General features: G+C 38.2%; 1 protein-coding gene across 3 annotated transcripts in view; it reads left to right on the top strand.

Moving 5' to 3' along the window:
• Igsf11 (immunoglobulin superfamily member 11) overlaps positions 1–10,510 on the top strand; it is a 154,610-nt gene extending 144,100 nt beyond the window's left edge. For all 3 annotated transcript variants that reach the window (XM_063225012.1, XM_063225015.1, XM_063225014.1), the window contains exons 5-7: positions 5,448–5,570; positions 6,293–6,440; positions 8,282–10,510. In XM_063225012.1, coding sequence (XP_063081082.1) covers positions 5,448–5,570; positions 6,293–6,440; positions 8,282–8,726 — 716 coding nt within the window. In that variant the 3' untranslated portion in view covers positions 8,727–10,510. The remainder of the gene's footprint in view (positions 1–5,447; positions 5,571–6,292; positions 6,441–8,281) is intronic.
• Positions 10,511–14,368: the final 3,858 nt, after the last annotated feature.

Raw genomic sequence — 14,368 nt, 5'->3', positions numbered from 1 at the left:
TAAATTGCTTGACCACTATAATAAAAGTATTATACATGAAGGTAACCATGCATGTGAATTTCTACAAATGTAAAAGTTTGGTATTTTAAAATGAGAAGCTCTATGCAGCTGATATGAAAGTCTGTATAGATTTGGCTAGACAGGATCATGGGCAAGGTCAAGTGCAGATTGTTGGTGAAAGGCTTGTGTAACATGCAAGGAGTGTGGGTGTTATCTTGGAGATTGTGAGTGTTCACAGATATAGAGAATGTCAGAATAGCCAGATCTATATCATGAAGTCAGTGTCAAAAATCTGGGTTAAAAATCAGCAGCTATCTTATGACAGAGAGGTTTTGGTAACAGCTCTATGAGGAAATGAGAGAGCCCAAATTAAGTCCCTAGTGACAGTGATGGAGAAGCTCGATGGAAGGTTAGAATTACAGAGATTAAATTAAGAATCACCAATGTATGAGGCATGATCAGATGTTGGGACAAAAAGTAAGTCTTGGAGGCAAAACAAGGCATCCAGCTGCTAGTTGTGGTGTGTGATTCCATGTAACACTGGTGTCAGGCTATTTGAATATTATATTAATCCAGTGTTGCCTGGGATAACTTACTGGTGGTTTGTAATGTCTGAGTATTTTCCGTAGACTTCAGTTTTTTTCTGAATACTTTGGTGACAGAGTTACAAAAAGACGATGGGAGTGTTACTATGGAATACACTGATACAAAATCAGAAACAAACAGATTTAAATCTGAATTGGCAAAAGCAGTGTCTGTTTCAGTGACAAAACCAAGAGAGGACAAGCAGACAAAATATTTTCATCCCTGAATAAATGACTGAGCAGATATGAAGCATGTGTCTGTATGTTCATCTGGAAGGCATTTGGGGGTGTTTTCCTGAAGGGCACAGGTTTCCCCCAGTTCTCCATCTCTGCTCTAATTCACCCAACATCAGCATAAAAATGAAATGAATTAAGTTTTCTCTATGTGGAGAGCAAACAAGGGCCAAGGTTTCTGGATATTATATTTACTGTCCTTTACATTTTTCCTTAAGAATGACAAAGTTTAAATATTAAGTATATATGATAACATCTTTACATTTTTAAACAGATTTCTATTTGGCATTTGTTTTTTGTTAATGTTATTTTATAATTTTTTAATCATCAGATATCTGTTTCAAGTCAAGATCACTTTTACATGTATAATTTTAAAATACATGAATTCTGAAATAATTTTGTCATAGTATGTTTGTTCAAGTAAAAGTAAATCATGTATATATTATCATATCTTTTTTTGGTGTGGTATTAAGGGTTGACTACATCCCAAGACCTTTTGTAGTTTTCAGGTAGGGTCTTGTACCTTAGATTCTGCCAGGCAGAACCTAAACTTGCAGTACTTATGTCTCACTATAACTGTATCTCTTTTTAACAGAATATTTATGAAACTTTTGCATTAGAAATGATTCATTGTTGGTTATTACAGTCACTCATTACTTAAGTAGGTAAATAATGAAAATGTGGAATATTTTGTTATTTAGGAATTCTTATCTTTCATCCTCAACTCCTGAAGATTAATATTTTGGGGGGACTTTGCAGATACTAGATTTTTCTGGAATTTCTTGACAGATCTTTCTCATCTTTCAGAAAAATATATAAATTTCCCAAGAAATTAATGGGAGAAATTCCCACACGGAGACATTACCAGGTACTATACTAAGCTCATTACCGTGCATTATCTTGTTTGATTCTCACAATAATCACTGATGCATAAGCACTTTGGTAGCTCCAGTTACAAAGGAGGAAGCTAAAACATAGACAAAGAGCAGGTACCATCATCAAGACCACACATGTAATTAGTAAGCAGTTGTGCAGATTTAAATCCAGACTGGTGGGCTCAGGAACACGCGCTCTTAGCTCGTGTATCGCTGACCAGGCAACCAGAAGTGAGATTCTATGAAAAAGAATGGAATTGGAAAGATACTCTGAGATTGGCTTCTTTCTAATTATGAAGGGCACTACACTTAGTACAGTACTACTGTGAACTAAAACAGTGGGGTTTGGTGTCCTTTGAGCTTTCCAAACTATGTAATTCCACACCATTGAACTTGCCCTGTTCTTTAAAAGAAAGCAGATCAAACATACACTTATTCTCTAACTTGATTTCAGCACATCACTTTGGTCCCAGAGCAAGCCCTGTGAATGACAGCCTGAGGAATTAGCCCTGCCAGATTCCGGAGGGCCTGTGGTCTGTCACTCTGTGCTGAAGTGTGGCTCCTGCCCCTGCTTCGCTTTGTCCATATAAACAACCCTGTTTTGTTTCTGGTTTATTCTCCCTTATCAATGTGCCTGTCTCATTCCCTGATTATGCTTTGAGTTAATGCCATCATGGTATGTCAGCCTCATTTAATCACACTTTCTTGTAGCTGCTTGCACATGGTGTCTGCATATACAGAAACAAAGGGGAGAACAGTGAGTGACTTTACCTTTTAAAAATAAGATTTTAATGCAGAGATCTTTTTACCTCTTTGTAATACAACATACTGCTTAGAACAGCTGTTTAAAATTTCTCAAATTGTCTCTTTAGAAATGTCAACAAAATTGCTGGTTTGCTGTGAACTGATCAAATTTTTAGAATTTGAGAGCCTAAGAAAAGAAAAAATCAAAGCAAACAACAGTATGTGGAATTGAGGGGTTGGTTGCCCAGAGATTATGGTTTTCCAGCATGATGATAGTAGGACATGTGTGGAAGCGAGAGTTGGGCAGATGGCTTAGTCTGTAATATTAACAACATTGGAACACTGCAGCGTTAGAAAATATCCCCCAGACTCATCACGTAGAACAACATAATTTTAAATGTCTGCTGGAAAGCCAAGTATACATATGGTGATTTGGGGTGTTGGATTTGGACAGATCTGATTTTGTAGGCCACTGCTACCTGTGTGCTATGTGATCTTGGACAAACTGCCTCCCTACTGTGAGATTTCTCATCTGGGAAAGTAGCAGGTGTAGAACGAACCTTGTTACAAACATTAAATGAGGCCCTTTTCAAACTTTTAGTGTAGTGTGTGGTAGGTAGTAAAAAGAAGGTAGCCCTTGTGATGGAGTGGTCATCTTTATTTTTTAAGCGCCTTTCTGTGTGCTGGGTAATTTCAGAGTTTGGTGATACAACAATTAATAAGAAAAATCCAGTCCTTACCTCGATGAGGTAAGAAGGCCAGCAGTTGCAGTAAATGAATGACGTGCCTGCCGGGGCTGGAGAATGCATGGAGCTGGAGGAGCACATGTGAATGGTGCTGATGAGGATCCGAGAATCCGACAGAGCCCAGGGCAGGAGAAATCCACTGCTCCTGGTGGGGCCTCCCAGCACTGACAGTCCCAGAGTTTACTGTTTTAATCTTAAGGAAAAGGAATTAATGCACAAAGGCAAATCAGTTAACTGTTAAGTGCATTGACTTTGATGTGAACAATACAATTCGAATGTCCAAAATTATGAAGCATCATGTTTTGGATGTATAAGAGATCCATATGAGTTTAACCTTCTAAACGCTGTCATTAAAAAAAGCAAAAGGTGAAATCTCCACCTTCCCTACCCTGTGTATTGAAGTTAACGCCAGCATGTGTCTCATGATTCAGAGTCATTCGTGAACATGCTGATTGTGTTCTGTTAGAAGGCTGGTGGGGATCTTCCAGTGAATTCACTCAGATACTTGCGCCGGCCTCGACTGGTGGTTTTCTCCTCCCTGTTCTGCTAATTTCCCAGGCACTCGTTACAAGGCCTGCCTGTGTCTTCTCCAGAACTCTGTACGCTCCAGCCCTGATGGCACTTGCTTGGCCCATCTATTAGAATTGCCTGTCTTCTTGTCTCGTTAAGGTTTGCCCAGCTCATCATTGTGTCACCAGCTTCAAAAATTACCGAGCGTCGAAGATGGCACTCACCATGTATTTTACATTAAATGAAGGAGTTGATAAAGATGTGCATGTTCTGGCCAGATCTGTTTTCCTTGAGCCCTTTCTGCTTCTGGCTTTGATCTAGATAAAGCTGAAAGCAGCCAGCAGAATCCAGATAGCCAAATCTTAGGTTCTCATAAATAACAACCTAGAATGGGACAGTTCCAAGTGTGGCCCCAGGCTTGTAGAATATGCCAGATTTTTTTGTTTGTTTAGTTTTGTTTTAACTCATGCCCTTGGGAGGCTTTTCTGCTTACTTGTGAATAAACGTGCAGCTATCTTGATCCACTGAAATGACAGCGTGCATAATCCTTCCTGCCACAGGGAGGCAGTAACACCAGATTGTAGGGGTGAGGCAGTCATCTATCCAGTGTCAATTTCTAATGAGCAGCCGTGTAATCTTATTACCCAGCTAAAGCTTCGGTCTCTATCTGTTGAAGAGGATTTATAATAACATTACTGCACAAGGTCACTGTAAAGATTGATATATATTAAAGCTTACCTGGTACTTGATGCATATTCCTAATTGTTAACTTTGCTTTTTATTATGACTGCAAGCCATTTAAACTTTATATGCATAATCAAACTATGCTTATGTTGATGAATTATTTAAAAGTAAACTATGAAAATATTTCTTGGTCCTATCACTGTGTGGCCTTGAAAATGCACTGCTCCAGCCTGCCTCCCCTCTGGTTCCACCTCTGCTCCTACCAAGGCCAGGCTGCTTGGAGGCTGCTCCTAGTGGGGTTTGGGGCTCAGTGGGAACATTGAGGCAGGCCTCTTGCCGCCAGGTGTAGAGCTTCTTTAATGAATGACTTTGGTTCAAGGATTCCCCGTGTGTCTGATGAAAACTTCTATATAACTGTGCTGCAGTGCGAGATCCTTTCTGTCCAGACTAACTCCCTTTCTGCAGAGGTCAGGGCTGCCTTAAGTCTGAGGATCTCCCTCCGTATCCAGCTTTCTTTGCATTTCTCTTACTGGTTTTTTTTTTTAAATAAACTTCATGCTTGTTTTAGTAACTGCTTCTTGGAAAATCTGAGCAAATACAACAGTTGTGGTAGTTGTGGAAGGAAGTAACAAGTTGTACATTAGAGCACAAAGTTGACTTTCCTCCCTCCGGCTAAAGGTAGATATTATTACAGAAACCAGCTTTATGTTACTGTATTTCTTTGGAACTAAAATTTCATGGTATTGAACATAAATTCTCTAGGACACAGATTAGCCGCCCTTGTCTCACAGAGGGCCACTAACATTTAAGACATAACCTGCTAATCTGCAGATTGAATTTTAGGTTGTCTTTGTTAAGGGCAGTCCATAATAATTCAGTTCCACATCTTTAACATGTTATAGTGATTTTAATCTTTAACATTCATGAATCAAAGATTTCTTCCTCCCCCTGAAACAAGAAAGTAGGTAAGTCTTCAATATACCAACTTATTTCTATAGTCTAATGGTGTGCTGATTTCATTGGTTTTCTTATTCATCTCATCAAATCCTCACATGATTATTTTGCAACAGACCAGGTCCAGGGAACAGTTACCATTCGAAACATCAGTGCTCTGTCTTCTGGTTTGTACCAATGTGTGGCTTCCAATGCCATTGGAACCAGCACCTGTCTTTTGGATCTCCAGGTGATTTCCCGTGAGTATATGGAATTACAATGACCACTCTAGGTGTGAAACGCTATGATCTTTATTAAACAGAGGGTTCTGCTTAATTGTTTAGAAGTTTTCTGAAGATTCAACAGCCATTCTTTCGGATTTAATCAGTGTTAAAAATATTTTGTAAATGTCTCTATTTTTTAAGCCTCAGGATTGTTACCATCTTTTGACAAAATATCTTTCTCTTCAGGATCATTAGAATCAAACCTGATTTCATTTCATAGTGCTCTAGCCATAATATAAATTTGCAATGATCTTATAGTTATGGGAAGACCTTTTTGGGGGTCTCCCCTGGTATCTCCTTATTGACCAAATTGTTGAGTGACTATAAGTAATGCAGACACTTTCTCTTTAGTTGAGAATTCTAGCTGCAGAAGGGATTCTGTGACTGGGGTAAGACTGTAAGTTATGCCACCAAGGGCTAAGATTCACTTGAGACACTCAGACAAGTTAGATAGACACTATTTCCCCTCCGCCCCAGCTGCTGCTTTCCTAGAGCTATAAGAATTGTTTAATGGTTTATTCATTCAGTAGATGTGGAGAACCCACTATGCTACTAGGTATATAGAAAGTTCTCCAAGATTTAACTTAATATGGGTGCCATATGGGAGGCGGTTTTGCACGTATAAACAGGTTTGCATGTTTGTACAGTTGTGTGGATATAAAAAATTTCTCCCTTCTTTCTTTAAATATATTTTGCAGCCCAGCCCAGGAGCATTGGACTTATAGCTGGAGCCATTGGCACTGGTGTGGTTATTATCATTTTTTGCATTGCACTGATTTTAGGGGCATTTTTTTACTGGAGAAGAAAAAATAAAGAGGAGGAAGAAGAAATTCCTAATGAAATAAGGTTTGTATGGCAGATAATTTGCTGTGCATAGCCAATGCATATTTCTTTTCATTTTGGCTGTCAGGGTAGCTTTGCTAATCTTGTAACTGTGATGCCAAGGCAGTTAAAGTGGCCAAATGATATTTTGTTGTGTGTTACATTGCTTTTCCTCATAGTAAAGCTGTATTCAGTAAATCATGAAAAATCCAACATGTGCCCAACTAGGAAGAGACAAATGCAGGGATCCCCTGTTTTTTCATAATTCTGGAGTTTTTGGGATTCAGTGACTCCTACACTCAGAAAGGTAGTTTAAAATACATGTGGCCTTTATAATAGGAACATAAAACAAAAAAACCTTTGTGTTTCTCTACATGGACATAGCTATATGGCTTGATGTGATTTTCATTGTCATGGCAAAATACCTGAGGCTGGCTGTTTTGTAAACAAAACAGGTTATTTTGACTCATAATTATAAGAGATGCAAAGTCTGGGTATCTCATCTGATGATGGCCTTCTTGATAGCAGAGTCTTGTAGCATCAAAGAGCATCAAAACAGGCAGGGAGTAAGTGCGTCTCGTTGGGTTCTCTCCCTCTTTTTATAAAGCTCCCAGAATTGATGGGTGCTCTGTCCCAATGACCTTACCTAATCCTAATCACTTTCTAAGGTCTCACTTCTGAAAAGCAGAGTTGGTGAAGTTTTTACCCTAACGGACTTGACAGTGGGTTCAGACTTTAGCACAGGACTCAGAGGAACTATAGAAAAATGATACTTCAGACAAGAATACAAATGCATCCAGAAAAAGTGTCAGGATGATCTTTAAAGAAAAAGTTAATCCCCAAGCATTGTGGAGATTTGAGCCTATGGTCAGCTTTGCAAATGCTCCGATGACCCAGCCTCTGCAGCGTAACATATGCAGCCTTTCAGGCCTTCTGACCCTCACCGCTTCCTCCTCCCCGCCGACACTCTGCTCACTCTGTGTTCTATTCTGTTCCACAGCTTCCTTTGCCTCAGGATCTTTGCTCAGTTTAATGCTTTCTTTGTCTTTCCCTTTCATCCCAGCTCTTTACTCAGTTTCTTGAGCAGATTCAAAATTTATCTAAACATCACCTCCTTACAAAAGTTGGTGTTAGCCTCTTGCCATACTTTTCAGATGCTAATGTTCTTGCATTGGCTGTCACCCCACTTGACTTCCTAGGTTGTGTGTGTGTGTGTGTGTGTGTGTGTGTGTGTGTGTGTGAAGCATCTAGTAGTATGTATTCAATAAATCTTAAAATAAACGAATTAGCTTCTAATTTAATAACTTCTTTAGCTCTTGTAACTCTTAAAGAGTTTGGGCTGGATGCAAGGATAGATTCTATCCCTGAGTAACGTCACAGCAGAAAACTTCTCATCAACATACTGCTGTGATTACTCAAACCCTAAAGCAGTAAAAGCAAATACTCATCATTCCATGAAGTTGTCCATTACCTATAGCTTGGTTTTCTAGCTGTTTTATGGCAACAAACAGTGGATTTCTTTGTGGGCTGTTTTCCGGTTTACAGGTAAAAGATGCACATATGTTTGTTTGCAAATCATGCATGTGTGTATGTATGTATTTATGTATTTCATTTGCATTAGAAGAAACTGTCTTTGAGCTAGCTAGTATTTCCTGTTTTACTCTTGAGGATGGAGCAGCTGAGCAGAAGTCTCCCTGGCAGTGGTCTCACACAAAGTGAATGCCAAAGCAAATGCCATTCGCGGCTGCTTCCTTTGCCTCATGGTAGAAGATTTGTTTTTTGGATGTGAAAAGAAAAAGTCTTGGGGAGGAGGGTAAGCTCAACCTCAAGTAAATCCTAACGACTTAAAACTCACTTCTTTTCAGAGAGGACGATCTTCCACCTAAATGCTCTTCGTCTGCCAAAATGTTCCACACGGAGATGTCCTCCTCGGAGAACAACACGCTGACCTCTTCCAATACCTACAACAGTCGATACTGGAGCAGCAACCCGAAAGTTCACGGGAACACAGAGACATTCAACCACTTCGGTGACTTGCGCCAGTCTTTCTCCCTCCACTCAGGCAATGCCAATATCCCATCCGTCTATGCCAACGGGAACCATCTGGTCCCTGGCCCACATAAGACTCTGGTAGTGACAGCTAACAGAAGCTCATCACCACAGATCACGCCCAGGAACAATGGCTCAGTCAGTAGGAAGCCCCCACCTCCACACACGCACTCCTACACCATCAGCCAAGCAGCACTGGAGCGAATTGGTGCAGTACCTGTCATGGTGCCAGCCCAGAGTCGGGCAGGGTCCCTGGTATAGGATAGAAAGGGGATGTTGTGTTTAGAAGAAAATAAATGGAATACCTCAGTACAGGGGGAGGGCGGGGTGCGCAGGTGCTGGGAAAGATGCACTTTCCTTATGATTCTACTAGTAAAAGCACAAAAAGAAGGCAGTGCTGTTTCCTGGCCACCACGCTGTGCAACCTGGTCTGGAGTGCTCTGTCCTGAAGATCTGTTTCCCCACCATGGGTGTCCTGGGTTTCTATTCAGAGAGCTGCATCTCAGAGATGTGCCAAGCCAAGGGGAAAGATCCAAGAGCAGAATAGCACTTAAAACTTAAACTGTACTGCAAATGGGCTGCTTCTTTAATTCATGCCTAACTTGATAATTTTCAAGAGACTGAAGTGCCAGATGAAGTTTAAATAATAAAGGTATTTAAAACTCTAGGTGTCTTTAGGAAAAACAGAGCGCAACCCCGTGATGTCTTCTGCCCCTTTAGGTCGAGGGCTTAATGGCATAAGTGTTTGATATTGATCCCAACAGGGCTGGCTCTTTTATCATAGAATCAGAACTTTTTACACAAACAAAATTCCATGAGAAATGAGGGGAAACAAAGGAAACTTCTTTGAGAAACTCCTCGTATTTATTATTTATCTCTCGCTTCCTGAACCATGAATTTCATATTTGGAATTTTGCTATATTGACAGATTCTTGCCTGTCTGCATTATTCTAGGATCTGTTACAGATCCATGGCAATTTCTGTTCATTATTTCCTGTGAAAATTTTTTAAAAGAAAACTTACTACTTTAAATACATGAGAGACATAGGGCTAGGAAGGAAAAGACCCACCAGCTAGTTCAGCAGCTGTACTTAGGCCCGCAGGAGGCCCTTCACACAAGTGCTAGGTTCTGTGGTCAGCAGGCAGGCAGGTGCGAGGGACCCCAGCCTCGCCTGACAGAGTCACCTCCAGAGCTCCTGTTGTTGTACTAAGAGGCTCTTGGGGAGGGCAGCACGTGAAGCTTTTTGACAGGCAGAAGTCAGTATGTTGTCACAGGAAGGACAGGAATAGTTTGTTGCAAACTAATTCTTTTTGCAAAGGAGATAAAACAGGAATTAGAGTATCTCCCAGTGAACTCCCTCGAAGGTCTGCCCTGGACTTGACAGCGTAAGTGTGCAATTTTGCCCCAATCATTTTACATCACTATGAATGAATTCCTTTTGTGATTAGTTACCTGGCTTGGCTGGCCTTGCAGTTCACCATATTCATTTACAAACTCTGCCCTCCACTTCGTGCTACAAGGATCTGTCTGTACCCGTGCTAGTGACTGTCGCGCCTTAATCACACGTTAACCCATAAACGGTTCCTTCACACATCTATTTCCTGAACTGTTTATAGTACTGATCCTGAGGTTCACTATGAGCATCTTTTCTTCCCTCAGCACTCCAACCCCCTTTGCCCACCATGGTTTTTACCTTGCCCTGCCAGCATAGTGGCTTCCCGTGTCTTCTCAGTTATTTGACTTCAAGGAAACAGCTACAGCAAACACTGTCTTTCCAAAAGGGCCGGCTCAGACCCTACCCCTCGCAGCCATGTTTATGTTGATAAGAAACTGAATTTATCTTAGCGTACTTACTTTTTCCATTTGATCTTGACTTTGTAAAAAATTTAAATAAATGAATGTCTATACTTTTTATAAAGGAAACTGAAAATACCATGTCACAGAGAAGAGACTATCGGCTGTTGTTTAGAAAGCATTTATCTTGCATTTCTTTATTCTTTCTAATTATCTAAAAAACAATAAAAAGTTTATTCATGTAAAAGAAGTTGTCATTAATTGTCATCATGCTGATATATGATTTTTTAATTTATCATCTGCCTTAGTTTTCATGCATTTTTTCATTTTGTTAATCATGTTAGTGAGCATGTAGTATTTGAAAAATTGCTTTAACTTTCTCTTACTATTAGAAATTTAAGTTAATTCAGATTCCCACATAGATGATTGAAGTAATGATCCTCTTCATACCTTGATCTGTTTTTATATTTCTTGGTCTGAAAGCTCATGAAGACTGGCTGTGGCTGCTCTTTTCCTCATGGAATCTTTACCACCTACCACAGTGCCTACCACGGTGTTGAGTGTATAAATGACTAATAGTGTCTAAATTGATACTGCCACGCCAAGCTAGGGATGTGATTGTAGCTCTTGATATGTATTGGATCACACTTTGCCAGAAGGAATGTAAAATATTGTTTTACTTTTTTTATTTTGAAATAATGTTTTTATGCAGTTGTAAGAAATAAGAGATTACAAATACCCTTCACTTGACTTCTACCAACAGTAACATCTTGTATGACTTGTATAATTTTACAAAACAGCATAGTTACAATTCATACTTTTTTCTGATTTCAGCTATTGTGTTTGCACATTGCATGCGTGAACATTTAATTATATACAGTTTTGTCTTGTGTAAATTCATGTGACAGCATTTGACATTTAGTATTCCATGGCAAGTTACAGTCTATACAAATGTTTAAATGTTTTCTCTTTAAATCTCCAATCCTTGAAAAGCACCACTCTGTTCTACATCTGTGTAATTTCATCATTGTGAGAATGCTGTATAAATGGAATAATGTATGTAACCTTTGAGAACTGGCTTTTTCTCACCCAGCTTAATGTACTTGAGATCCGTCCAAGTTGTCGCATGTATCAGTAGTTGTTTCTTTCTTACAGCTGGATGATATTCCATGATACGGATGTATGAGAGTTCTTTTACTCATTGAAAGGTATGTAGGACTTAGGAGTTGTTTCTAATTTTTGGTGATTATGAGTAAGGTGATGAAAACATGTATGGCTGGGTTTCTGTATGAACTACATTTTTGTTTCACTGGGGTAAATGCCTAGGAGTGCATTCCTAGGTTATATGCATGTTTAGTTTTGAAAGAAAAAAAGCACTCTTTTTTTTCCAGACTTGTCATATAGTTTTACACTTTGTCCAACAAATATCTGCAGTCCAGTTCTCTGCATCCTTAGCTGCATTGGGTGTCATCGTTCCTTATTTTTAGCCATTTTGATGCGTATGTAATGATACTCCCTTGTGATTTTAATTTGCACTCTCCACTGGCTAATGATGGCCAGCATCTTTTCATATGTTTGTGTGTCATCTCTGTGTCCTCTTTGATGTAATGTTTTTTCATGCCTTTTATCCATTTCCTGGATAAAATTTATCCTTTTATCCATTTTTAAAAATGTTTTTGCAGTTCTGTTTTGAAAGATATTATATACTTTAAATGCAACTGTTTTGAATATGTTACTTAAAATATTTTCTCCCAGTTTATAGTTTGTCTTTCCATAAGTCTTTCAAAAAGCACTAGTTTTACTTTAGAGGTTTTACTGGACACAGTGAGTTACCTGTAATCCCAGCTCCTGCCCTTGGGAGGCTGAAACAGGAGACTGTGTGTTCCAGGCCAGCCTTAGCAACAGAGACTTTCCTTAGAAAATTTTTTTACTGTGTGGTTTGTTTCAAATGTTTAAAATAATAGGTGAAGTTCAGGTTGTGCTTTATCTATTTGTTTGCATTGCCTATGGAAGTCTGTTTGCTCTTTGTCTTTCTTGTAGTAAATGGCTTTGCATTTTTGAGTAATGTCATTAGGTGTATTTATGGGAATCTCCTAAGTTCTCTAGCTGTTCCATGGATCTTTTGGAAATCTCTCCACTAATATCCTGTTGGCCACTGTGACTACTTGGAAAGTTCTACCAGGTAGTAAAATGATTGCTCCCACTTAATTCTTCTTTTATAGTTTCACTTATTTGAGGTCTAATAACTTCATAAATTTTAGAATAAGGTGCTATGTGTACAGAACACTTTGCTATTTTCATAGGATTTTCATTGACCCTGTAGCATCAGTCCGGGAAGAGTATCTTTACTATGTTGAACCTTCCAGTTCATGAACAGGATCATCTCCACTCATTTAAGTCTTTGGTTTATTTCACCAGTATTTGGAAGTTTCATGATAAAGATATATGTATGTGCTTTGTTAGATTTATGACTGATAATTTCATCTTTCAAAGCAATCGTGAGTACTGCACTTTGTTTTATATATATTTGTTGTTAGAAAGTTAAGATGTGATTTTTTTAGCTACTTTACGTTCCTCAGTAGTTTTAGAAAGAGTTGAACTGCCTATTTCCTCTTTATTGAGGTTTAATAGTTTGTTTATTGAGATATTGATCCATTTATTTGGCTTGTCAATTTTGTGAGTGTGAATTTTTTTCTATTGTAGTAGGAGTAAGATCTGTAGTGATATCCCTGTTTAATTCTTCATGATTTGTGCTTTCTACATTTTTCATTTTTGTTTTTCTAGAAATTTGTCAACTTTATTGACTTTTCTAAGCAGAACAGATTTTTGTTTCTTTAAAAATTTCCCCTTTATTCAATTTTTATCTTTTATTATTTCCTGTCCTCAAATTGTTTTGTGTTAAATTTCATTTTTCTTCTTGGAGTGGAAACATAGTTTATTGATTTGAAACTTGCTCGCTTCCAGTGTAAATATTTAAGGCTATAATTTTACACTCATGACTGCTGTAAACATGCTGTGTGTCCGTTTTCATTAAATTCTACCTATTTTTAACTTTCATCTAAGTTCTTTAGAAATGCATTATTTAATTTCCTAGTTATTTACTTTTTTTTTGTCTTGTAATCTCTAGATTGGTGTCATGGTCAAAATATTCGATATGATATTAATTTTTAAAATTTGTTAATGTTTGTTTCAGGGCCTTTCTAGAAAAAGATTGATGTTAGCATATATTCCATGGGTTTTTTTTAAAAAAAATATTCTGATGTTTCTGGGTTGAGTGAGTGACTAACCAACCACTCAGTTTAGTATATCAAGAAGATTCTCTTAGATGATTGTGCTGGGCCGCTTTAAAGTCTTACTAGCTTTTTAATTGCTGCAACCAGGGTGGAGTCGTGAACTATAATTATGATTCATGCACTGTATTTCTTCTATGCTTGTCAGTTCTGGAAACATAGATTGTGAGGCTGTCTTTTTTGGTGTTCATGTGTTCGTAGGACCATTATGTCTTCATGGCAGAGTAATATTTGTATCCTTGTAAATGTCCTGTTTGTTCTACTAATTTTATTTATTCTGAAGTCCACTTTATCTAACATTAATTTTTACCCACTTCTACATTTTCAAAATTAATGTTCAAATGGTATTACCTCTCCCATTTCCTGTTCCAGCATTCCCACATTCCAGTGCCATTGTATCTGAAGTTAGTTTCTTGTAGGCAGCATATTGTTGGCTCAGATTTTTGTATTCACTGGCAGTGTTTACCTTCTAATTGGTATATTTAGGCAATTTATATATAAGGTAATTATTGATGTCTTTGGGCTTAAATCTGCCATTTTATTTTTTACTTAGTGTATTTTACCTTTGTTTTTCATTATTTTTTGCTCTCCTTATATGGGTTTCTAAACAATTTTTTAGGATTCCATCTTGATTTGTTTACAGTGTGTTTCAGTATATTGTTCTGTAGAGGGGTTTTTTTAGAGTTTTTTAGGTATTAAAATATTGAAACAATGTATCAGTCTTTTTGTGTGAGCATCTTGTGATTTTGAGTGAAGTATAGAAAGTGATATATGTCCTTTTGACCTCATTCTTTTTAATCTCTTTATATGATATATAG

Source organism: Cavia porcellus, unplaced genomic scaffold, assembly GCF_034190915.1.
Source record: "Cavia porcellus strain 051 isolate PalLab524CR breed Dunkin Hartley unplaced genomic scaffold, mCavPor4.1 scaffold_15, whole genome shotgun sequence".
Classification (NCBI taxonomy): Eukaryota; Metazoa; Chordata; class Mammalia; order Rodentia; family Caviidae; genus Cavia; species Cavia porcellus.
This window is presented reverse-complemented; position numbering and strand designations above follow the sequence as displayed.